A 26,427-nucleotide genomic window follows, 5' to 3' on the forward strand; every position below is an offset into this window, starting at 1 on the left:
GGAGGCGCTGGCAGTGAGGGCAGTCTCACAGGCTTGTATACTTTTATCTCCCTGGTAGCTCACCATATCCTCACCTAAGAAAGTTGAAAGGTGAGCTTTAGCTGTTTAAGGAAAAAAATACAACGCTCAATTTAAATTAACCAGATCTGTCTTTTAATAGTTACCAGAATCTGGATGTTAATTCCCCAAAGGAAAAATGTCCATAGCACAGTTTTTCTGGAAAAGTTCACATTAGACGTGAAGCTTCTTAAGTTAGGTGTCAGATTAGTAGTGACAATCTATTTTTTAATCTTCAAAGTTCCTAGTTTTAAAGAAAGGAGAATCCATTTGGGGCGTGCCTACATCGCAGGGTATCACTCAAGAGTCATCATCAGGCCAAAAAGACTCTGAAGGGAACCAGGAGGGTTTGGCCCTTGCAGTGGAAAGGCGTTCCAGAAAGTATAAGAGAACACCCTAATGCACGCGTCAGGCACAAAACTGTACCAAGCCCCACTAAGACATGGGACCAGAGAACATGTCAATGTCAGGCCGCGCCAGGAAAACCACCCATACAGACAACAGAAGCTAACCCGAGGTCGACACTGCCATGAAGCGTATTAGCTGAAGTGCAGTTACTGCTGTCTTTACTGGACGCAAACATCCCTGAGGACACGGCCGCGCTGCTTCCTAAGCACACAGGACCACGACACTGTCTCTCCCCGGGTCTCCTTAGTGCCATCGCTGCACCAGGCCCAGCATGCCCCAAGTCCTCCAGAGCCTTCTCCTGAGACAGCGCGAGGGGCCATGTCAGATTCCAGGCTGCAGCCCTCCATGGGGCCCGTCCCCGGTCAAGTCTGCTCTGCTGGGGCTGGTGGGTGTCATGGGGACCTCTGTGCAGACATGGACACTGGAGAGCGTGGGAGAGGAGGCATCTAAGCTCCCCGCCCACCCACTCAAGGGTCAGCGTCACTCATGTTTCCTTCTGTTCCCATGGTGCCTCCAAAACGGTTTCCAAACAAAGTGATCACTGATTACCCTGGAGGATGTCAATAAGCCAACCAAATACCAGCAGCCAGATACCACCACGCTAATCACCACTTGAAAAGACGACGAGCTGGAGAACGAAGAGCCCTCTGATGGGCCAGAGGAGACGCAGTCAGTGCAGTCAGGACTCGGAGACACCCGGGGACCCGTGCCCGGCTCCCTGCCGGAGGAAAGACTAGGGGAGGGAAGCAGGAGAGAAATGAAGGGCGTTGGCAGAGAGAGAAACAAGTAGAAACTTCGCTGATTTGGGAGCACGTCGAGAAATAAATTCCGTTGAGCTGCTAAAGAATTCTTCATTCTCACGTGATTTTCTTCATTTCTGTCTTCTCAGTTACTACCAAGGAGCTAAGGAGAGTTCAGGAATACTTTGTTTAGCGTCACCATAACATCTCCAACCACGCATTAAGTTTAGCCAAAAACTGCAATATTCCAAATTCTTAAATTCTCAACAGCAACCAATTTATGCTCGAGTTGAAATTCTGGCAAGCACTGTGCGCCTTCAGCACACACGTGGCTCCGGATTTTCCCATCACACACACGCTCTCCCCCGTCCGAGGTGCCTACTTCCTTCTGGTCTGCGTGGGCTCAGGTTTCGAAGAGCTTGCGGAAGGCGGCCCCCACCTCGGCGATCATGTCGGAGGTGGTGGTGGAGCGACCGTGCTTCTGGAAGGCTTGGTGGTTGCACTGCCTGGTGAGAGAGCAGGCGCCGAATGCAGCCACCAGGAGAGGGCTGGACCTGCGGAGAGGGCGACAGCGGGAGGTGTGGGGAAGTGGGCGTCGTGGTCCGGGGGCCACAGCCACCCTGGGCTCTGGTTTTGACTCCTGTTTCAATTTTGGGACCCCAAGTTGTCAATTTCAAGTCTAACATGCCTCTGAGGAGAAAGCAGCTTTATCACAGCGAAAACCACCATTAACCCTCCACTACTCCCTGGCAGGAGGCACACGGGAAGTGTCCATGTCCTCAGAGACGGGGCCAGGGCCCGCGGCGGGCCAGCTGTTCCTGGGGAGAGCCAGGCGGCACATGCTGCTCAGCCCTGTTTGTGCTCTCAGCGCCTGGGTGTGGAGGGCATCTGAGGTCTGAGAACGTGGATTCCTGCTACCAGGGCTCCATCTCCCGGGAGAGGGGCGGAGGGAACCAGAGTGAACCCAGCAGAACGAACGGGAAGACTCCTGCCCTGCCCACACCCCGACCTCCTCAGCTCTCAAGTTCATGTGGGCACACCTAGTTTGGGGGCTGGTCCCAGACTCTGCCATCCCGGCAGTGAGGACAGACGGGGCCACTGGATGACAGGCCTGCCCACCCTCCAGAAGCCCAGGCTTGCCGCACTCAGCGCCTGCAGCCGCCACCCTGATGGGCTCACACAAGAGCGACAGAGGCGCCCAGAGGCATGGGGACTGCTCGCATTCAGAAAGTCCTAGAATTCTGCCGTCTCTTAAAGAAAATTCACATCTTTAAGAACAAGTGTCTAAGCCAGCCTTGACCCTGTTTTCTATGTAAACCACTCAACTTCCTAGAACAGCGTGCTGCTGGGCCTTGATTGCACCTCGGAACTCTCTGGAGCACTGTGAAGACCACCTCTGCCCCGGGCCCCATCCACAGTGAATGAGGGACAGGCCCAGGCCAAGGGTGGGGTGGAAATTCTGCCAAGAGGGTTCGCCTGTGCCCTGAGATCTCTCCAGTGAAGCCTAGAGTTCGTTCTCAGTGTTTCCAGAGCTACTTATTCAACGCGTGAGCTACTGAAATAGCTTAGAAAAATCAGACGGCTTCAAAGTAGAATAAATGAAGACATGTGGCCTTACCCATTTGTTTTCTCCGGTCCAGCAAGGAGCGCCCAGTGTACCAGGACACCCAGGGAGCCCGACAGGAGGTCTCCTTGCCCTCCACACCTGCGGCTGCTGCCTTCCTGGCTGCACACAAGCACTGCACAGGGCAGAAGTGAGAGCAGGTGTCAGCACGGCCATGTGGATGAATGTGACAGTAGCCATGCGTGTGGAAGGCCACACGGCAGGCAGAGCCACACCCTCCAGGAGCAGCCCGAGGCTCCACTCACATCCTGCCCGCTACGGCTTTTCCCTGTTTGTTCCAAGGGTTGGAGGCAGCCTCTGTTTTACAAAAGAGGAAATCAAGGCACACAGTGGTGAGGCTGCCCCAGACCCGGCTGTGTAGCACAGCAGGTTGGTGGAGACACCTGCAGCTCAGAACCGCCTCAGACAAGCCCAAGCAGGCAGCTCTGAGCAGGGCGGCACCAGCCTCCAGCTCCTCCTACCAGCTCCTGGAGGACGAGCCCTCGCCTGCAGCCCACACTCCAGAGCGCACCTTAAACCACAGCTCAGTCATAAAGCGCAACACCAAGCAAGGCCTCCACTGGCCTCATAACGTCACCTGTGCCTGTGGATGTGGGAATTCTCTGTTTCTTTGGAAAATGTTTTGAAAACCAGGTGTTACACTGTCTGAACCTGTTAGACCCAAGAGAGCCTTCCAGTGATTAAAAAACCCTCATCTCAAAGGTGTCAAGAGTCCCTCTGAGAACATCTGCCCTGTGTTCCTTGTGCACAGCTGTGTGTGAATGTGTGTGTGTGTGAATGTGTGTGTGAATGTGTGTGTGTGAATGTGTGTGTGAATGTGTGTGTGAATGTGTGTGTGAATGTGTGTGAATGTGTGTGAATGTGTGTGAATGTGTGTGTGAATGTGTGAATGTGTGTGTGAATGTGTGTGAATGTGTGTGTGAATGTGTGAATGTGTGTGAATGTGTGTGTGTGTGAATGTGTGTGAATGTGTGTGAATGTGTGTGTGTGTGAATTGTGTGAATGTGTGTGTGTGAGTGTGTGAATGTGTGTGAATGTGTGTGAATGTGTGTGAATGTGTGTTGTGTGTGTGAATGTGTGTGAATGTGTGTGTTGTGTGTGAATGTGTGTGAATGTGTGAATGTGTGTGAATGTGTGTGAATGTGTGTGTGTGAATGTGTGTGTGTGTGAATGTGTGTGTGTGTGAATGTGTGTGTGAATGTGTGAATGTGTGTGAATGTGTGTGTGTGAATGTGTGTGTGAATGTGTGTGTGAATGTGTGTGAATGTGTGTGAATGTGTGTGTGTGTGAATGTGTGTGTGAATGTGTGTGAATGTGTGTGAATGTGTGTGTGTGAATGTGTGTGTGAATGTGTGTGTGAATGTGTGAATGTGTGTGTGTGAATGTGTGTGTGAATGTGTGTGTGTGAATGTGTGTGTGAATGTGTGTGTGAATGTGTGTGTGAATGTGTGAATGTGTGTGAATGTGTGTGAATGTGTGTGTGTGAATGTGTGTGAATGTGTGTATGTGTGTGTGAATGTGTGTGAATGTGTGTGTGAATGTGTGTGAATGTGTGTGTGAGTGTGTGTGAATGTGTGTGTGAATGTGTGTGAATGTGTGTGTAAGGACGTGTGCGAGGCTGCGAGCACGACCGTGCATGTGTGTAAGTGCATGAGTGTGCGAGGGCGTGTGTGAGGCTGTGTGAGCATGACTGCATGTGTATGAATAAGTGCATGAGTGTGTGCAAATGTGTGCATGTGAACGTGAATGTACAAATGTGGATTGGGCACACCCGCCCACAGATGCCTCAGTGTTCTACCCTGATTTTGGTACCTACTCAGCAGCCTCACAGCTCAACAGGTGAGTACATTCGCTATTCATCATCTCTTCAGGCCTGAATGGAGGGGGGCTTCCATTTTCAGAGCTAACAAGGGCATGGCTCCCCAGATGCCTCACTGACGCTGGGCCCGGCCTCCGCCCCGCTCTCACTTGGCTCTTGCGGAAGCCTCCCCAGGCTCTGGCTGAGACTCGCCACACTCAGCGCCTGAGATTCCACTACCAGCAGCCCCAGGGCTTTCTGCACTTTCCAGTCACTTTGATAAAAGAGAATGAAATGCAATACAATACAGAATAACTGCAGGGATCATGGATGCCACAGGTGAGACGAAGGTGGCAGCTGGGGAATGCCCTGCTGTTGCACGCACCCTCCCGCCACACTGCCTCTCATAACTGAGGCATGGGAATTCAGCCGGTGGGTAAGGCCCATGGCTTTCACCACAGTCACCTCCCCCGGCAAAACAGTGAGAAGTCAAAACATGGACTCCGGAGAAGGTGTGGGTGACAGCAGGAATCCCTTTGTGCGAATGCGCGTGAACACGTGTGCACGGGAGAGGTCTTCCAGGGCTCGCACTCAGCACGGCCACGCTGACTGACCTGGCACCAGCCCATGCACAGAGGGCAGCCGCCACTTACCCTGCTGGCCGTTGGAGAGGATGTCGCGCTCTCCTTTCTGGACCACCGTCACATTGCCCAGGGCCTGGCTGAGTCTCAGCACAGATCCATGGCGGTCATCGCTGTCCACAGGGCCTCTGAGCTATGACAACACAGGAAGACACAGAAAAAGCAAAGTCTTCCTCAGACACACGACACACGACGTGACGGATGGCCCTGTCCCGTCCGCCATGAGACGCACGCTCTCGTGCCTAAAGGGATCACCCAGGCACCTGCTAAAGGCCACGTAGGTGGAAGGAAGCCCAGAATGTCGCCTGCAGCGAGTCCTCCGGGCAGACGCCGACACGGTGCCTGCTGCAGTGCCCGTCCTCTACCTGGTCAGAGCAGGCTGAAGGAGGACCGCCCAAGGCTGGGTTCTAAGAGCTTTGTAGGAGTAATAGGAATTCCAGTTGTACTGGACGCTAACACTGACGGGACACTCACCGTGTGGGACTCACGGCTTCACACAGGTGTCCTCATCTCATCCTCACAACCCCGTGAAGTAGATGCCATCATCACATTATAGACGAGGCACTCAAGACACAGAAAGTGATCTGTCCACAGTGTGCTGCAGGAGGGGCTGGCTGACCCGAGTCCCTGCCTGTCCCAAACCCACTACACCATCATTCATCCAATCCAAGAGCACTAATGTGAAGACGGGCCATCCACCGGGAGAGGCACAGCGATTACTTGCAGGTCTGCATCCCTGCAGAGATGTGCCCACAGGGACAGGCTGGGCAGAAGCATGGAGCGCGTCCTTCACCCTCTTCAGGACGAATGGGGCTTGCATCCACCCTCCAGGGAGTCCACTGACTCACCACAGCATCATACAGTCTGCTGAACTCCATGTGGTTGGGGGTGAGGACCGCCTTCTGGTAGCCTTGGATGAGGGCTGGCTGCTGAGCGACCAGCCACAGGCCGTCCTGCACAGAACAAGGAGCCATGCTCACTGCACAGGCCTTCCGGGAGTCCAAGCCAGGAGGAGAGAGGTCAACTCACCGCGTCAATGACGACAGGGATGTCCCTGGCCTTTGATGCTTCCAAAATGCCCTGCCAGAAGAGAAAACCAGGCTCAGTACCACGCCTGCTGCCTCTGCTATGGTGTGGATGGTGTCTCCTGAAAACTCACGGTGAAACTTAATTGCCAATGGAAGGGTCCTGGGAGGTGGAGCCTTTAAAAGGTGATGTGGCAGTGCCCTCATGGGTGAGTTTAATGACCTTTAAAAGGGGCATAAAGGGTCTCTCTCCTGCCCTTCTGCCCTCGCCAGATGGACATCCACCTCCAGAACTACGAGCCAGTAAGCGCCTGTTCATTGTCAGTTACCCAGTCGGTGGCACTGCTATAGCAGCACAAAACAGACTAAGACGCTTTTCCCAACAGCAGTGAAAGAACATTGAGCAGACTCTTAATTAAATGCAACATCAGGTCATCAAACAATAAATGGAAAATAATCAAGTAAATGAATAAAATAGAGAAGCAGAAAGACCCAATGAACTAGCAGAGCCCCTAAATAAGGCAGGACACTGGGAACTCTGAAAGGCGAAGCCCAGTGGAAATGCTATAAACAAGAGCTGGGCTCTTAGGCTAACTCATGAAGACACACCCCCCGCCCCAGCGAGGGCTTCCAGTTCTCCAATAGATACTAATCCGCAGCATTCGGAGGCAAGAAATCTGAATTCCTGAGAATTCCCCAAATCATTAGTCATGATGTATTTTTCATATCACTTTACTTACATATTTTAAAGTAGTAAGTGACAATAATAAACAGAATGATTTTTCCCTGATAGGATTACAGTGAAGGTGTCAAAGGTTTTCTATTAAAAAAAAAAAAAAAACTAGATGTATAGATACATACACGTATATGTAATCAATATTTGGTGGCTTTTATTATTATGAACCAATATATTGTGATAAGATTATATGCCGCAGTAGCATGTAAAGTGATCTTGACTTGATAGACACCTGATAGTAGAAAACATTAAGATAGAGAGCATTAAACAAAATACATGCCAAGTCAGAATAATTTAAGGTATTGAAAACTAACGTCAGGTATGTGAAATGAAAGTTGAAAGCTGACAAAGCGTTAGCTGCTCGCCTAATGAAGCGCTCGTTCCAGCTTGTTTGTGACGCCCATTCCAGCTGTGGGGAAGCGTATACCTGGCTCTGACACGGGTTGGAGCATTAGCAGTGTGTCCTGAAGCCCGTTCCCAGGAGGTGGGTACCTGAGACTTCCTGAAGCTGATTTCCTTTATTAACAATAAAAATTCTCTGCTTGCCCTGAGTTTGGCTTCACCGGTAAAGCCGGCAGGCTTCTGCTAGTTCAGATTTTAGATCAGCTTCTGATTTCGTGTTGCAGGATTTGGCAACAATCTGACATTTTCATCTGTTTCTGTGTTTTCTTTTAATGTATTCGCAAAGAGTAGTCAAAAGTGAACATTCAAACCCTGGAAAATGCAGTGTTACATGGGTCTCCTAGAAAGATACGTGCATCAGAGCACCCAGCGCAGCAGGGTGTCCCCACCCGTGGGAAAGCAAACCACGGTATGCTAGGGAGAAATCTGGAGGCATCTCTCCAAAACTGAAACGTCCATACTCTTCGATTCAGCAACGGAACTTCTAAAAATTTATCTTCTAACACCCAAAAGAGTGGACAAAATACATACGTTCAGGACACCACTGATGTTAACACAAAAAAAGCGGAAAACCGTGTGAATGAACTAGTTAAACACACTGCAGTAGATCCGTAGTAAATTCTGATGTAGCTGTTAAAAATAATGAGGAATATCACATACCCTGCCGTGAAAGTCCCCAGGACACACTGTTAATGTGTGTGAAAAGAGCACAGTGTGAGGACCAGGACACACCGTTAATGCGTGTGAAAAGAGCACAGTGTGAGGACCAGGACACACCGTTAATGCGTGTGAAAAGTGCACAGTGTGAGGACCAGGACACACCGTTAATGCGTGTGAAAAGAGCACAGTGTGAGGACCAGGACACACCGTTAATGCGTGTGAAAAGAGCACAGTGTGAGGACCAGGACACACCGTTAATGCGTGTGAAAAGAGCACAGTGTGAGGACCAGGACACACCGTTAATGCGTGTGAAAAGAGCACAGTGTGAGGACCAGGACACACCGTTAATGCGTGTGAAAAGAGCACAGTGTGAGGACCAGGACACACCGTTAATGCGTGTGAAAAGAGCACAGTGTGAGGACCAGGACACACCGTTAATGCGTGTGAAAAGTGCACAGTGTGAGGACCAGGACACACCGTTAATGCGTGTGAAAAGAGCACAGTGTGAGGACCAGGACACACCGTTAATGCGTGTGAAAAGAGCACAGTGTGAGGACCAGGACACACCGTTAATGCGTGTGAAAAGTGCACAGTGTGAGGACCAGGACACACCGTTAATGAGTGTGAAAAGTGCACAGTGTGAGGACCAGGACACACCGTTAATGAGTGTGAAAAGTGCACAGTGTGAGGACCAGGACACACCATTAATGCGTGTGAAAAGTGCACAGTGTGAGGACCAGGACACACCGTTAATGCGTGTGAAAAGTGCAGTGTGAGGACCAGGACACACCATTAATGCGTGTGAAAAGAGCACAGTGTGAGGACCAGGACACACCGTTAATGCGTGTGAAAAGAGCACAGTGTGAGGACCAGGACACACCGTTAATGCGTGTGAAAAGAGCACAGTGTGAGGACCAGGACACACCGTTAATGCGTGTGAAAAGAGCACAGTGTGAGGACCAGGACACACCGTTAATGCGTGTGAAAAGAGCACAGTGTGAGGACCAGGACACACCGTTAATGCGTGTGAAAAGAGCACAGTGTGAGGACCAGGACACACCGTTAATGCGTGTGAAAAGTGCACAGTGTGAGGACCAGGACACACCGTTAATGAGTGTGAAAAGTGCACAGTGTGAGGACCAGGACACACCGTTAATGCGTGTGAAAAGTGCACAGTGTGAGGACCAGGACACACCGTTAATGCGTGTGAAAAGTGCAGTGTGAGGACCAGGACACACCATTAATGCGTGTGAAAAGAGCACAGTGTGAGGACCAGGACACACTGTTAATGAGTGTGAAAAGAGCACAGTGTGAGGACCAGGACACACCGTTAATGCGTGTGAAAAGTGCACAGTGTGAGGACCAGGACACACCGTTAATGCGTGTGAAAAGTGCACAGTGTGAGGACCAGGACACACCGTTAATGCGTGTGAAAAGAGCACAGTGTGAGGACCAGGACACACTGTTAATGAGTGTGAAAAGAGCACAGTGTGAGGACCAGGACACACTGTTAATGCGTGTGAAAAGTGCACAGTGTGAGGACCAGGACACACTGTTAATGAGTGTGAAAAGAGCACAGTGTGAGGACCAGGACACACTGTTAATGCGTGTGAAAAGTGCACAGTGTGAGGACCAGGACACACCGTTAATGCGTGTGAAAAGTGCACAGTGTGAGGACCAGGACACACCATTAATGTGTGTGAAAAGAGCACAGTGTGAGGACCAGGACACACTGTTAATGAGTGTGAAAAGAGCACAGTGTGAGGACCAGGACACACTGTTAATGCGTGTGAAAAGTGCACAGTGTGAGGACCAGGACACACTGTTAATGAGTGTGAAAAGAGCACAGTGTGAGGACAGGTGCATTGGTCAAGAGCCTGCGCTCTAGATTCAGACAACGTGGGTTCAAAGTCAGCCCAGGAGCCAGAAGACTTAATGTTGTTAGACATTCCCCAACTGATCTTCCGTTTCAACATCATCCCTACCAAAATCCCAGCTGCCTGCTCCACCAATCAGCAAGCTGATCCAAAACTGGAACGCACAGGGCGCGGGAGAGCCGAAACAACCTTGAAAAGAACGAATGTGGAGGACGCCGGCTTTCTGATGTCCAGGCTTCCTCTGCAGCCACAGCAGTCAAGACTGGGCAGTTGCAGGACAGCTGTACAGACCAACAGAACAGAAACAAGAGTCCAGAAATAAGCCCTCACATTTAGGGTCAACGGATTCTCAGGTAGGATGACAAGACAAGTCGGGAGGAAAGAAGAGTCTCTCCAACACAGGGTGCTGCAACAATGGGACACCCACAAGCAAAAGCCTGATGCCGCAGCCTTCCTTCTACCACACCATCAGCTCAGCATGCACCACAGAGCTAAATGTAACAGCCAAAACAATAAGGCTCTTAAAATGTAGGAGTTAACCTTGGGTTAGGCATATGCTTCTTAGATAAGACACCAACAGCACAAGGGACAAAAGAAAAAACAGCTAAATTGGACTTCAAAATTAAAAATCTGTGTGTAAACAAAACCATCAAGGAAGTGAAGAGACAACCTACAGAATGAGAGGATATCAGCAAATAGTCTGATAAGGAACCTGTGTCTAGAATGTATATGAAGAACTCCTAAAAGTCAATAATAAAAAGGCAGTTTTCAAAATGGGGAAAGGGTATGAGAACAGACACTTCTCCAAAGAAGATACCCAAACAGGCCACGCACGGTGGCTCACGCCTGTCATCCCAGCACTTTGGGAGGTTGAGGCGGGCAGACACCTGAGGTCAGGAGTTCGAGACCAGCCTGGCTAACATGGTGAAGCCCCATCTCTACTAAAAATACAAAAATTAGCTGGGTGTGATGGTGGGTGCCTGTAGTCCAAGCTACTCGGGAGGCCGAGGCAAAGGAATCACTTGAACCCAGGAGGCAGAGATTGCAGTGAGCCAAGATCATGCCATTGTATTCCAGCCTGGGTGACAGAATGAGAATCTGTCTCAAAAAAAAAGAAACCAAAAAAAGATACCCAAACAGCCAATGAGCCCATGCGAAGATGCTCAACAGTATCAGCGGCCAGGAAAACGCAAACCAAACCACAGTGAGGTCACTCCACGCCCACTAGAGTGGCTGCTAATAGACAACAACAGTAACGAGTGCTGGGGACAATGTGGCGAATCAGAGCCTTGCACACTGCTGGAGGGAATGGAAAATAGCGCAGCCGCTATGGGAGACAGTGGCAGGGCCTCAAATTGTGAAACACTGACACCCAGGAGAGTGAAAACACATCCACACAAAAAGTGGAAACCAATTTTCCATAAATTAGTGAACAGATAAAGCAAAGGTGGTGTATCCATGCAATGAAATATGAGAGGTAGAAAAAGGAATGAAGTACTGATACACAGGTAACTCTAAATAGAAAATTATGCAGAGTGACGTAACTAGTCACTAAACAGCACACGTTGCGTAATTCCATTCATACGAAATGTCCTAACAGGCGAATCCAGAGGCAGACGGCACTAGCTGAGTGGCTGCCAGGAACTGGGGAGACTGGGGAACAGGCAGCAGATGCTGACGGGGATGAGCTGCTTCTGAAGGCAATAAACATATTCTAAGGTTGATCGTGGTGATGGCTGCACAACTGTGAATATACTTGAAGCTACCGAATAGTTCACTTTAAATGGGTGAAAGGTATGGTAGGTAAATCATCTAAATAAAGTCGCTTTTAAAAAACCACCTCTGCAATTTCCTTGCTATGAGACCCTGCGGGCGTCTTGAACCCTTGCCAGGACTCAATTTGTCATCAGAAGAATGGGGATATGAATAGAAATCGACCTAATTGGGTTGTTTTCAGGCCTACACCAGATGATGACCTCATTCAGGAATGTCGACGAAGTAGGAAGCCTCTGCTCCGCGCCAGGCACGAGCTGGAAGCTGACGAGGCGGCGGCGGCCCACACTAGATGACCTGAGGGCTCTCAAGACCACGGTGAGAGTGTGCGGGAACCCAAAGGCAAGGTCCGGAGTCTGGGCAGCAGGGGCAGCGATGGGCGCCCTCACCTCCCACCTTTCACACTTCCGCGCTGCAGAGTGGCTTTCTAAGACACCAGTTTTTAAATTATGAACTAAATTCACAAAGAAAAGAACCTGAAGCAGAGAACTCTGGCTTGTTCACCTTTAATTCATCCGCACCCCCAGGATGCAGAGCTGGACAGGGAGCAGCAGCCGTGCACCGCAGACCCACAGCTTGCAGATGGGACTCCCCACTGACAGCCTCTCCCCGGGGATGATAGAGGGTTCTCCTGCTCCTAAACACGGCCACCTCCTACTTCTCGGTGAGCGGGTGAGACCTTAAAGCTCAAAGTCGGGCTCCGGTGCTAACTCCATGCTGCTTTCCCTGGTCTGTGCAGTGCCAGCCTGCGTCTGCCTGCCTCTCAGATGACTCATCCTGCACTGCTTGGCTCCGTCACTCGCCACCTTCAAGCCCCGCAGCCTCAGAGACCCCTCCGTTAACTAAGCACTCAAGAGAGTGCCATGCGGATGGTTGGCATTTTCAGGGTGACTGCTGATCTGGGGAACACAGAATGGCCAGGCACTTTCTAAGGGCTTTAAGCACAGTCCCTCACTAATGCCCGGCCTCTGATCCCCATGCAAGCACCACGCCTTGCACATGTGAGCGCCCTGCGGCACCAGGCTGTCTGGCACACTGTGTCTTCCCCCAGGAGCTCTAACAGGGGTCCCCTGGAACTCGAGAAAGGGCCTCAGTGGGCAGTCCCTGAGATGCATCCCCACAGGAGCACAACCCCTAGCAGAGACACACACCAGCCCAGGGAGCATCAGAGGATGCAGGGAACACAGAGCTGACAGCCATCCCATGTTTTTACTGCCCCTGATCCCAGGTGGTATTTATTTACAGCAGACACAAAGTGATCAGAATAATTTTCATCTTTTTGGATTCAGGTGGGCATAAGATGAACTTGAAGAAATAAACAGCAGCATCAATGAGAGTACATGTGCATGCATGTGGACACGGACAAGCTGGCCGTGTCACCTCACAGCCTGATGTCAGCAGAGCACGCCACCAGGGCTGTGCGGGAACAACAGCCCAGGAGGCTGAGGGAACCCCACAGTCCCCAGCGAGAAGGGGGTGGCCTGGGAGGTACACTCAGGCCTGACCCCAAACATCTGTCAGCTCCTCAATGCTGCTCACCCTCTCCTCACATCAGGCATAAAACATCAGAGCAACTCCACACACACCTGCAGCTGCTCCGTGAGAAGCAGTTGGGCCCGGAGGGAAGCAGATCTCAGCACAGCTTCTCACCACCTTTGCACTGTTTCTCCTCCGTCCCTCAAATCTTATCTCAATCATGCCATGAAGAGGCGCACAGAACACTGTTGCGGGAAGTCAGGGACCCCGAACGGAGGGACCGGCTGAAGCCGCGGCAGAAGAACATAAATTGTGAAGATTTCATGGACATTTATTAGTTCCCCAAATTAATACTTTTGTAGTTTCTTAAACCTGTCTTTACTGTAATCTATGAACATAAATTGTAAAGATTTCATGAACATTTGTCACTTCCCCAATCAATACCCCTGTGATTTCCTATGCCTGTCTTTACTTCAATCTCTTAATCCCGTTTAATCTCTTAATCCCATCATCTTCTTTGTAAGCTGAAGAGGATGAATGTCGCCTCAGGACCCTGTGATTGTGTCAACTGCAAAAATTGTTTGTAGAGCATGTGTGTTTGAATATGAAATCTGGGCATCTTAAAAAAAGAACAGGCTAACAGCGATGTTCAGGGAACAAGAGAGGTAACTTTGAACTGGCCACCGGTGAGCCGGACGGAACAGAGCTATATTCCTCCTCTTTCATAAGCAAATAAGAGAAATATCGCTGAATTCTTTTTCTCAGCAAGTAACATCCCTGAGAAAGAGAATGCGCCCTGAAGGTAGGCCTATAGACAGGCCCTTAAATAAGCCCTGGTCTCCTATAGTGCTCCCAGGCTTACTAGGACGGGAAAATTCCCACCTAATAAATTGTGGTCAGACAGGTTGTCTGCTCTCAAACACTGTTTCCTGATAAGATGTTATCAATGACAATGTGTACCTGAAACTTCATTAGCAATTTTAATTTCTCCTCATCCGGTGGTCCTGTGATCTCGCCCTGCCTCCATTTGCTTTGTGATATTTTATTAGCTTGTGAAGTATGTGATCTCTGTGACCCACACCCTATTCGTGCACTCCCTCCCCTTTTTGAAAATCGTTAATAAAGACTTGCTGGTTTTACGGCTGGGGGAACATCACGGATCCTGCCGACATGTGATGTCTCCCCTGGACACCCAGCTTTAAATTTCTCTCTCTTGTGCTCTTTCCCTTTATTTCTCAACCCAGCCGAGACACTTAGGAAATAGAAAAGAACCCGCGTTAAACATCGGGAGCGGGTTCTCCCGATAGAACACTACACAAAAAGGAAGAGAAATGCCTCTGTTCCAACTTCACGCCTACGGGCTAAGCCTGTCATGAGGAAAGTGAGTGAGTATACACATTACCTGGACATTTCTGAGAAGCACATCATCTCTACCCAAGCCAGGTCCTACGACAAGAGCGTGCAGCCGGGGGAGCCACTTCTCCACCTCATCAACAGCACTGGGGCTGTCGCTAAAGAAGGAAAGGAAGGCCAGGATGGTTACCCACAACTCCTCATTTATTTACTGTCATGTATTTGTTTACATTTTATTTTGAAAAAATAACTTACAAATAGTAATGACTTTTAAATAATTTCTGTAATTTAGATTTATTATTTAATCAGTACAGAAGGCTCCCATGTACCCTTTGCCCAGCCTCCCCTGAGGTTAACGCCTCACACACCCACATTCCGGATCAGCATAACTAACTTCACATTGGTTCAATACCATTCATTAAACCACGGCATTTTCCAAATTTCCCGTTTCCTCTTGATGTCCACTTCCCGTTTCAGGACCCAAACCAGCCCCACACTGCATGTGGCCATTGCCTCTCCCTGATCTATCTTTTAATGCCCAGATTTAGATGCCCAGCTTTCAACAGTTAAGTCAGAAAAAGAGTGATGGCTATTTTCAAAGCAGCCAGTTTGTTTCTATCACATACACGTGTGGCTGTAAAGCCTATGGTGTGTGCTTACACACCAGGCCCCACACAATGCACTGATCCTGCTGCAGTTTCTCATTCACAACAAGGCAGGGTTTTGCTTTTTCTGACCTCCTTCCTGTTTGGTGTGTCCTCTCCTTGAGCCCACTGTTAAGGCTTCTGTCCCCTTTCCTCCCTGACAAGCTCCCTTCTCAGGGTCACCAAGAACCCTACACTGTGAGATGCACCATCTGTTCTCAGGCCTCATCTCAAACTGACCCAGAGTGGCACACATAGGCCCTTCTAGTACTGTCTGGAAACAGCGGCTTCACTGACTCCTGAAGCCCCTGCTGCCTCCTCCCCAGCCCATGCTCCCAGCATCTGAGTGCCAAGCCCCCTACCCAGCACCCCTCTGCCTCTTACTCCCTCATCTTCCAGTTTTAAGCACCGTCCACATGTGCATGACTCCCAAGTCCATGTCCCCACTGTCCAATGCCCACTAGCCACATCCCTTGGATGTCTGACTGGCAGCCAAACTGCACCCCACACCCAATGCCTCATCTTCATCCCACCCAAGCCCGTTTTTCCACCACGTGGAGTGACACCTCGCTCAGACCAAAACCCTTGGTGGAGTCCGTGCCACCTGCCTTTTCCAATCCAATCTGTCAGCAAATTCCGCCCCCAAACTTTCCAAACATACCCAGAATCTGACCCCTCTCACCATCTAACTGCACCCTTCCCTCCCACAGGCCCTTAACACAGCCTCCACCCCGGCCCCAGGGGCCCAGCCCAACAGCTGCCAAGGAGCCTTTATGAGCCACACTGGCCCTGCCCTGCCCACTCAGTGCCACAGCCACAGCCCTAACAGCAGCCCCACACCCTGTGGGGCCCAGCCCTGCACCTCTTGGTCACCCGACACATCACAGCGCCCCACCTGGAGCTCTGCGCCGGCTCCTCCCCGGTGTGGAGAGGCCGGGCTCTACCCAGGCGCCATCACACTGTGCTGCCGCCCCAACCACCCCTCTGCCCACTCTCACAACCCCCTCCCTGCTGCCGCTCTCTGCGGTTCCTTCACCACCTGACATCCTGCTCTCCCTTGTCTGTCTCCAGAGCAGCGCAGCCCAATGCAGTCTATGTGAACACACACAATTAAAAGCAAACAAGAGCAAACGCTCCGCTCCTGCACCTCCCAGCTACATTTCAAGCACTCAGTGGCCACAACCCTGGACGGCAGAGAGAACACCTCCACGCAGCAAGCTCTACAGCACAGGCTGTCTGGAGGAGCCTCACGGGGGCAGGTGTTTGCCTGCCCAGTTTGACGCTGACCCATGGAACGCAGGCTACGGCCTGGCACCAGACATACCTGCTGAGTGCACGAAAGGTCTTGTTACTGCTCAGCGGCCCTTCGTTTCCACCTTCTGCAAACCTGTCAGACACAGCCCACAGGGCCTCACTGCCTCTGGAGCTGGGCCCCGGCCATTTCCAACAGGCCCAAGTCCCCCCAACCCACCTCTCACCCCTCCGTGTTTGTCTTATTCTGACCACAGAAGAATGGGCTCTTTTGTTCCCTACTTCCTTTACAGCACCTGCTGACAAACTCAGAGGATGGAAAATCCATCAGACACTTCTGGTGTCAGTGCAAAAACCCCAAATGGTGCAGGAGGGAAAGAGAACCCACGAGAACCCGGCGCAGAGCGACTCACAGAACTGGGTGGACGATCAGCTCCGGGCTGTAGGCCTTAATCACAGGCGCGGCCGCACTGGCGCAGAACACGTGGGACAAATCTGCGCCCTGAAGAAGGAGCACAAGAGGCTGACTCAGGAACCTGGTCCACAGGCCCCGGAAGGCTCCGGCATCGCTGCCCACCCACGAGACACAGGTGTCCAGTGCCCTGGTGACATGTGCGAGAAACGTACTAGTTCGGGTTACACCCAGCCAGGTGGCTTAGCAAAGGGCCAGGGCGCATAGCACAATACGAGAAAGACTTTTGCCGCCGCCACAGAGGCAGGGTCAGAGCCACACACACCAGCACAGCCCAGCTCAGCCTGGTCACCCTCCAGGAGGAAGGGTCACAGAAAGAGGCCGGTCATTAGCACTTGCTTCGTGCACGGGAAACTGCAGGATCAACTGCTTCAGCTGGGACCTACAAAGGCATCCCAGGTTCACTTTGGTGGAGTACAATACAAATCACACTTTAGGTTTTAAAAACGGGCTTCAATTGAGGCCAGGTGAAGTGGATCATGCCTGTAATCCCAGCATTTTGGGAGGCCAAGGCGGGCAGATCACGTGAGGTCAGGAGTTTGAGACCAGCCTGACCAACACAGAGAAAACCCATCTCTACTAAAAATACAAAAAAAATTAGCCGGGCTTGGTGGCAGGTGCCTGTAATCCCAGCTACTCGGGAGGCTGAGGCAGGAGAATGGCTTGAACCCAGGAGGCGGAGGTTGCTGTGAGCTGAGATCGTGCCACTGCACTCCAGCCTGGGCGACAAGAGCAAAACTCCATCTCAGAAAAAAGAAAAAAACAAAAATGGGCTTCAATTGAAGTGATCTTGTTCATGCACAGGATGTCAGGATAGACTTAAGGGTGTTTCTATTATCTATGATTACCTTAAGAAGTTATTTAGATTTCTATCAGAAAACATTTGCTTTAATCATTATTTAATCAAACTCTCCACCAGAAAAATCCCAATGAAGAACTTTTAAGTAAACATACCACTTTGAGAGCTGAGATTGCTGCAAAATATGGGGCTCCAGTGTACCTAAAAAGAAGGTATTTAGAGTCAAAAACTTCTCAGAATAAGGTAAGCATACCTTGATCAATAAATAGTTTATCAATAAAAAATAGGCATAAATAATATAGACATGGTTTATCAATAAATAACAGACATGAAGCACAGAGCACAAACCCAACGCCTAGAAGATGCTCAGTAAATGTTCAACGAACATGAACTGGGTTAGACTAGAAATGTCTATCTTTTCTTTTTTTTTTTTGAGACGGAGTTTTACTCTAGTTGCCCAGACTGGAGTGCAATGGCGCAATCTCGGCTCATTGCAACCTCTGCCTCCTGGGTTCAAGCGATTCTCCTGCCTCAGCCTCCCGAGTAGCTGGGATTACAGGCATGCGCCACCACCCCCAGCTAATTTTGTATTTTTAGTAGAGACAGGGTTTCTCCATGTTGGTCAGGCTGGTCTCAAACTCCCGACCTCAGGTGATCTACCCGCCTTGGCCTCCCAAAGTGCTGGGATGACAGGCATGAGCCACAGCGCCCAGCCAGCAATGTCGATCTTTTACATAAAACCTTCATGCATTTCAGGAGAGGGAATCTCTGGCTTACGTAATGCCTGCAGTCTCTCTGCAATGTGAATGTTCAAGGTAAGGAGCTGACCGCAGGCTTCTGCCCAGAGAGAAGAAAGTGACAACCACATGTTCAGAGCAGTCGGGCATGGAGAGGGTCCCAGATCGGGCAGACCCCGTCCTCCCAGAGTAACAGTCAGCAGAGGCCGGACAGGGGCCACTCAGGACAAACAAGAAACAGCACCCACACCCAGCTGCCTCCACCTCACTGTTCTGGACTCGCTGCACTCCAGGTCTAAGGGCACTTCAGGCACAGAAAGGAAGAGCCTTGTCCTGGCATCAGATGGGCAAATGCAACCTTTATGCCCATTCCGAGCAGTGAAATGTTTTGCTAACCCAAGAAAAACAGACCTGCGCAAATGCTGACACAGGTCACCTTACATGGCCTTCTCCTGCAAAGCGGTGTCAACAGAAAGTGTTGTAAATGCAAAAGAAAGGACAGACCAGGCAACATACATGCACACCCTCTCACATCATGTGAAAACGAGCCTCACTAATAAGAGAAATGCATGAACACAAGAAGTCTGTCGACTTGACTAGCAAAGGTTGTCCTCCAAGGGCTGCAGGGAACAGGTGCTCTTGGGAAGCAGCTCACAGTAACACAATGGAGGTCCGATTCAGCAGCGGCACCAGCATGTAAATGCATGCACACCTGATCCAGTCACAACTCTCAACACACCCGATGGCACGACCAACAGCTGCAAATGGAGGGATGGGCAAAGAGAGATACCACACACATGCAAACAGAAAGCAAGCAGCAAGAGATTTCCGTCAGAGGCAGAAGGTATCCTTCACACCCAAGGACAACTTACAAACAGCTACGCACCAAACACAGCAGCAAAACAGAACGGAGGCAAGCTAGGGATTTGTCAAATTTCGTAAATGACTTTCAGTAACATCTTTAAATTGACAAAGTAAACCCACAGGCTGTTGAGCGTTTCTATCCTAAACACAAAAAACATGCTTGTGGTATGAAGTCCGGTTAAATACGGAAAAGCAAAAAGTGGAAAAACAGGTTCATTCCCCCACTACAAGCAAAACTTAACACTGACACACACGAGGGAACACTTCAGGCAGAGCTCCTCAGAGTTGTTTCCTAGTCAATGAAAAAGTCACTGAAAAATACTGAGTGTCCTATCAGGCTGCACTTGGAAATGATTACTGAGGTCAAACTAGACGGCGTGAATGACATGCAGGTAAGCAGCCAGCCAGCAGCTGACTTTAACACCAACGTTGCACATCAGTTACTTACTCCTGACAGCCTCCAACTACGCCTATTCTTCCATCTTGTCCTTTGTGCTTTGTGGAAGACAGAGGAGGGATAATATTTCTCACCAGCTGCAAAGTATTTTCCATATCCTTTATTGAATGTACTTTACGTAGCGAAAACGCTCTCTCTAAAACTGAAAGACAAGAAAGATGAATAATTCAGAAAGGTAAACAGATACTGTTAGTACACATCATAGCCCATTAGCCAAAACTCTCTCCAAAGTTAGTATGAATGCTATAGATTTTTACCCAGTGGTTTTATTTCTGTAAGCAAATACGATGTTCAAAATTATATTAACACATGTCATTTTTTTTTTTCTTTTTTGAGATGAACTCTTGACTCCGTCACCTGGGCTGGAGTGTAGTGGCGTGATCTCAGCTCACTGCAACCTCTGCCTCCCAGGTTCAAGCAATTCTCCTGCCTCAGCCTCCTGAGTAGCTGGGATTATAGGTGTCCGCTACCACACCTGGCTAATTTCTGTATTTTCAGTAGAGATAGGGTTTCACCATGTTGGCCATACTGGTCTAGAACTCCTGACCTCAAGTGATCTGCCAGCTGCAGCCTCTCAAAGTGCTGGGATTACAGGCGTGAACCACTGTGCCCAGCCTGAACACATGTAATTAACACATATAGTAACATATGCTATTTATTTATTTATTTGAGACAGAGTCTAGCTCTGTCACCTAAGCTGGAGTGCGGTGGCACGATCCTGCTCACTGCAACCTCCGCCTCCTAGGTTCAAGCGATTCTCCTGCCTCAGCCTCCCGAGTAGCTGGGATTACAGGTGCCCACCACTACGCCCAATTAATTTTTTGTATTTTTAGTAAGGACGGGGTTTCACTATGTTGGCCAGGCTGGTCTTGAACTCTTGACCTCATGATTCGTCTACCTCAGCCTCCCAAAGTGCTGGGATTACAGGCATGAGCCACCATGCCAGGACAACACATGCTATTTCGATCAGGTTTATTTTTCAAATGTATGAGAAATTTTGGAAGACCATTTAATTTTCCAGAAAGTTTTACCATTTTATCAAGTCAAAAATGCATTATTACTTAATAAACTATCTTACTTCATTTCAATTTCCCTTTAGGATTATTAGGTCTTTGCTCTCCTCACAAACTGGAAAGCAAGTTCCCACCTGTAATCCACTGGGATGCTCAGAAGCCTGCCAGATTCCTCATATTACTCCCAACTGTATTCCAATACTCCACTGGATATTAATTAAATAACCTAAAAATTGCATTCTAAATATGGCACACTTCTTAAATTGGGTTCAAAGTGGCACTTAAAGTAATTTCATCATCTTGAGTTGTCTCTAAACGGCTACACTTTAATTGGCCTTTCTTGAAGAGCTTCCTGTGTTGTATATTTTACCTTAATATTTAAAACAGCTCGGCTATGAGAGAAATGCTGGTATGTTCTATAGAGCTCAATGAATAGATAATAAAGCATACATTCTCCCTAGAATGAAAGGATCTTTGCAAATATAAACAGTATTTTTTCAAACAAGGTGCTCAATATTTTTATCCTTCCAATTATCTCAGCAGCAGAGAGAAACCAGATGTGTCACAAGTTCCACTGACGGCAGCCCAAAGCTGACTGAGCGCCTCATGGCAAAAGAGCTTCGTCTTTTAACTCTTACAGTTTTACTTTTTACTCAACACAATTTTTAAAGGAATTTTCTTTCTGAGTAGATGTAACTGCCTTAGCTGACAGAGCAGATGCGGAGATCCCCCAAGATAAAAAGATCCTATGAATCCCCATCAACCCAAAACCCTCAATCTCCTGACCTTGTGATCTGCCCATCTCGGCCTCCCAAAGTGCTGGGATTACAGGTGTGAGCCACCGCACCCAGCCCAACCCCAAACCTTTTCACCTTCTTCCAGACCAACACACGCTAAGACCCGGCACAGAATCACTATAATCTGTGGACCTAGAAGAGACACAATGAGGCTTTCTGTGCTACCTGCAGGGGACTGATGCGCCCATCCTTGAAATTCCTCCAGGCAGGCTAAATTATGGTTTTAAAATAATACACTTGTCTAGAAGAGACATTAATGGGGTCGGGTGTGGTGGCTCACAGCTATAATCCCAGCACTTTGGGAGGCGGAGGTGGGTGGATTACCTGAGGTCAGGAGTTCCAGACCAGCCTGGCCAACATGGTGAAACCCCATCTCTACTAAAAATACAAAAATTAGCTGGGTATGGTGGTGCACGCCTGTAATTCTAGCTACTCAGGAGGCTGAGGCAGGAGAACTGTTTGAACCTGGAAGGTGGAGGTTGCAGTGAGCCAAGATTATGCCTGGGTGATACAGCGAGACATTGTCTAAAAAAAAAAAAAAAAAGAAAAAAGAAAAAGACATTCATGGATATCGATCAGCACCCTGTCTCTGTCATGGGGAGCTGTTCTATGCACTGAAGGATGCTAAGCAGCATCCTTGGCCTCTAACCAGTCAGCAGTGCATGCACACACACCCAGTGGTGACAACCAAAAATATCTCAACACTCCCAAACGTCTTCTGCGGGGGGCAAAATGAGCCTGAGTTAAGAACCACAGTAGAGATGCACGCGTGTAGTTTTAGCACCTTTAAATATACCAGTACTTCAAATTAAATCATATTTAAGCTCATATAAAATATAAATTGTGACTTATCACAGAGAAAAACAATTTAGTCAGACTTCAACTTGCAGATATTAAAAATTAACATCTATATCAACGCACCCTGCCTGATGAAACCAACTCCGAAATGGTAATACTCAATAAATGTGTGTTTCTCACAATAAGGACAGGAATAAAATGGTTACACCAGATAATACTGTACATTTTCCAGGAAGCTTCTTTCTTCCAATATGCAAGATTCATATCTTATGAACATCTGTATCTTAAATTTCAGATTTAAGTCTTAAAAAAAGTACTAGAGGTGAGGTATGAAATATTTAATGTTTATATCAAAAAGGGCAAATATCATAAACCGAGATTTAACTACTCATTTGCACTTTGCCTCATAGTTGAAACAACCCACACATTACCAAAAAGGATTTGACACAAGATTAGGCTGCATCCGCGAGTCGAGGTGGAGCACCTGTCGGGTGGAGGGGAGCACTGCTGCCCCCGTGCAACCAGTGTCGCCCAACACCCCCCCAGGAGGGCAGGGCCGGGCCGCCTCAGGGCCACAGCTGCAGCGCCAGAGCTCCCAGGTGTGCTGTGTTCCAAGTGCTTGTCCTCTCCACACCTGCTCCTCAGAGCGGAAAAGCTTCCCTTCTGCACCACACTTTGCTGAAAGTCCTCCCAGTGCTTTGGCACAGGGGTACTGGGATAGTACCTTTTTGATCTTTTTGGTTATGAAAGAGGAGATGTGCTAGTCCAGGCATGGATATGCTTAAAGCCTACAGGTTTTAAAGCAAATAATGATTTTTATTGTTATTCAAATAATGACAAGAACACATACAATTTTTCTTCCACTTCAAGGTAAGCCTTATTAAAATGGCAAGATATGAGGGGACTTAACATCAAATACCATATACAAATATGGGCCACTTTCTAAGGCAGATTTACAGTAGGTTAAGCATTAAAGTCCCATTTAACACAAGCCAAAAATGTCAACTCTGATTTTGTGAAAACACACTACATCCACATAGCAATCTTTATAATACCTAGAAAGAAAACATGGGGGTAAATCCTGTTTTGAGCTATTCTTTCATCTTATATAGAAGGTAGTGTTTTGGAGCCCAAAATGTGCAAATAACCTTCATAGCAACTTGATTAACCCATCAGCAGGAGTCGCCTCCTCCTCCTGTTACGTTGTGAAATCTGAAGACTTTGTCAGATTCCCAGTTCCCTGGCCATGATGCTACTGTAAGGGCTGGGTCTAAGAACCTGGAGAACAAGCAGCATCATCCAGAAACTGAATATTTAAAGACTTACACATGAGAACAATGGTTCTCAAATGTAAGGTAGCTTAAAATTATTTTAAAACCATTAAATAATTGATAGTAACTTTTTTGCTATATAATTTTAAAAATTCAAAGTGATACCAAAAGTAACTTTTATTACATGTGGGGTTCTGAAACCTTTCAAGCACACAGACAACCTACATGGTAGGGGTTGACCTGGACATAAGAAGGAAGTTCTTATGTCTGGACTGGTGGAGAATCACCACCCTACTGTCTGCCCAGAGGAAATGTGGCACCTTCCACACACTGCAACGCTGACCGCTTCCATACGGGACTCTGTCACCTCAAACACAGCCTGGCACAGAACAAGACACCTGATAACTATTCGATGAAGTAAAGACATCGCAATTCACTCTCCTCACTAACAGCCAGTTTATCTTTCTTTTACAGAGAAGGAAACTGGGGCCCAGAGAGAAATCTGTGCAGATGCTATGGGTAGTAACAAGCCAGGCCACGAGACACTATTTTACCAAAGTGCTGCCATGTTTTTGTTTTTATTTTTGTGGGCACATAATAGGTGTAAAATGCTGCCATTTTAAGGCAAAATAAGAAGTACAGCATTTTCACTTAACTAGAATTGTATTAACGCCAAGTAAAATCCAGGCTGCTCACCAGCGTTCACCTAAGATAAACAGCTTCCGTTAGCAAAAGGGCCAAAGCAGGTCAACTACACTTCCCAGCATTTGGCAGTGAGGCAAGTTCCAGCTGGCTTACTGACGTCACCATTTGAACTTATCCACAGAAACATTTACATATAAACATCAAAGCTCTGAAGGATAAAAAGGCCTTGACAATAGGTGGCTTCAGATTTATCCCATTCAGTAACTCTTCAGCACAATTCTGAGTCTGGAAGAACAGGTCATATCTGTTTGGCTTTTGTTTTAAGGAAGCATGTCTGGGGAAGACTATCATTGCTGCTTTGTGCTAAAAGTGCTTTTAGTACTAGAAAATTCTACCTAAAAAAAAAGTACTTTAAATTAATGTGAATTATAACTAATTCAGAGCATCTAACAACAATTCCTAAGGTAACTGAAATATTCCCTAAAGCCTGGATGGGAAGTCAGTAATATACAGCTCTACATGGCTTTTCGTAAATGTTTAGCAAATCAGTCTGATAATAAATGCTCAACCAAGTGCAATGAAAAATCTTGCTACTAATCACGGTGTGTGAATTTAAGGTAAAGAGCTACAAATAAATCTCTAATTAAAGTGGTGTTAACAAGCCTCCCTGCTGGTGTGACTGAGGTACAGTGTAGAGTACCCTCTCAGCGCCACCCAATGCATTCGGAGTGTGTGATGAAAACAAAAAGCCAAAACTCTGACGATTCCCAACATATACACAAGGTAAAATCTGTCTAACGACTACAGCAACAAATGGTGCATTTAACCATTTCGGCCACTTACTGGCTGGAGAATCCTGGCTAAGTCACTTTCTCTGAGCTTCTATTTATCTTCTATACCAAGATGGATAACACCAATCTGTCCTTATGAGAAATGAGATATACAAGAGCTACTTCCTATATAAAATACGTTAGATACACCAATACCCACAAGGCAAACAGAAAGAGAAAAAACCCTATGAAGAGATGGGGCTCCAAGCACTTGCTCAGCTCCTGCTTACATTCTGTCTACATAATCCGTTCTATTTGAAAAGGCATCTCGGCGTGCAAGGACCAGCCAAGGCCAGGGCAGAGCCCTCGGGGGCATCTGGTCAGCGCTCCAGGTTCTGGGGATGACTCAGGTGAGCCTCCCTCCCCAAGGGACCTCCTGCACGCACATACACACCCTGGCACGGAGCGGGCGAAGGAGGCCTGGCTGGTCGAGTCCTTTTCTGCGGTCCTAGCGTCGCAGTATCCAGTCCCTCTCGTCCAAGGACGTGGAGGGTCTGTACTTGCACAGTGGCACTGGGGCTTCAAGCTGGGGATGCAGACGCAGCCCTGCTCCTGGTGTGCGCGAAGCCCGCTCAGCCGGGCAGCTCGCCTGCACGCCCGCCGCGTCCCTGGACCCCAGGAGGGCCCCCGTCTCCACCTCGGACCAAACAGCAAGTCCGGAGTTGGCGAGCATCTTTCCCAGACCGGGAGCGGGGACACAGCAGAGCAGACGGATCCGACCAGCGCCCCACGGCGCCCCAGGGTCCTCCTACCGGCCCTCGGCCCCCCGTTCCCCGGCCGCCGCGCGGGCTCCGCCGCTCACGCCCGCTCCCGGGACGGGCACGGGCTCCAGCCCCGGTGCCACCTTCTGCCCGTCTGTCACCCCGCGCAGAGGCTCCCGTCACCCCGAGCCGCGCCCAGCCGTCGCAGCGCCGTTCCAGGAGGCCTCCCGCCTTTCCCTACCCCGCCCCGCAGGCCACACGGCGCCCTGGCCCAGCGCGCGGGCTGCCCCTCGGCGACGCCTCCCCATCGCGAGCCAGCAGAGGCGGTCTGCGGTCGGGTACCTGCGTCCAGTGGTGGCCTGTACAGCGCGAGTGCGGCCGAGAGCAACGCGACAACAGCCGTGGCGGCGACTGCAGCCCCGGCCCCCGCCCGTGTGACCATCCCCGGGCCAAATGGAGTCGACCTTACCTCGCCTGCAAGCCCGGATTGCCCCACAGCGAGGACTCAGGGCCATCGGGCAGCATTCCGGGTTCCCAGCTGCCCCCGCGCCGCCGCCGGAAACACAGTCATTGGAAGC

At 49.3% G+C, this 26,427-nt stretch overlaps 1 protein-coding gene and 1 long non-coding RNA gene across 6 annotated transcripts; both read right to left on the bottom strand.

Moving 5' to 3' along the window:
• Positions 1-130: 130 nt before the first annotated feature.
• On the bottom strand, positions 131-26,427 carry LOC105485297 (NAD(P)HX dehydratase). Of its 5 annotated transcripts, XM_011747589.2 has the most exons (11): positions 26,192-26,338; positions 19,786-19,936; positions 17,892-17,937; positions 16,879-16,967; positions 14,620-14,728; positions 6,298-6,348; positions 6,117-6,221; positions 5,281-5,401; positions 2,824-2,944; positions 1,588-1,759; positions 131-1,368 (listed from the first exon to the last, which is right to left on the bottom strand). In XM_011747589.2, the coding sequence occupies exons 1-10, from the start codon at positions 26,289-26,291 to the stop codon at positions 1,609-1,611; spliced, it is 1,044 nt and encodes a 347-aa protein (XP_011745891.1). In that variant the 5' UTR covers positions 26,292-26,338; the 3' UTR covers positions 131-1,368; positions 1,588-1,608. The 5 variants fall into 5 exon arrangements, with proteins under 5 accessions (XP_011745891.1, XP_011745892.1, XP_011745890.1 ...); XM_011747590.3 differs by having other exon boundaries at positions 131-1,759; positions 26,319-26,427; XM_011747588.2 differs by having other exon boundaries at positions 131-1,759.
• On the bottom strand, positions 22,134-25,534 carry LOC139359047 (uncharacterized). Its single transcript, XR_011614586.1, has 2 exons — positions 24,370-25,534; positions 22,134-23,680 (listed from the first exon to the last, which is right to left on the bottom strand). It is a non-coding gene; the product is annotated as an uncharacterized lncRNA (long non-coding RNA).

Source organism: Macaca nemestrina, chromosome 16 (genome assembly GCF_043159975.1).
Source record: "Macaca nemestrina isolate mMacNem1 chromosome 16, mMacNem.hap1, whole genome shotgun sequence".
Classification (NCBI taxonomy): Eukaryota; Metazoa; Chordata; class Mammalia; order Primates; family Cercopithecidae; genus Macaca; species Macaca nemestrina.

Excerpts from the sequence above, each read along its gene's own strand:
- LOC105485297 (XM_071081044.1), bottom strand. The coding sequence starts at position 26,291 with ATGGTCACACGGGCGGGGGCCGGGGCTGCAGTCGCCGCCACGGCTGTT. Across the intron at positions 6,349-14,619 it reads TGCTTCTCAGAAATGTCCAG|GGCATTTTGGAAGCATCAAA; the intron begins GTAATGTGTATA and ends CTCTTCTGGCAG. Across the intron at positions 1,896-2,823 it reads GGACCGGAGAAAACAAATGG|AGGCATGTTAGACTTGAAAT; the intron begins GTAAGGCCACAT and ends CTTTCTCCTCAG.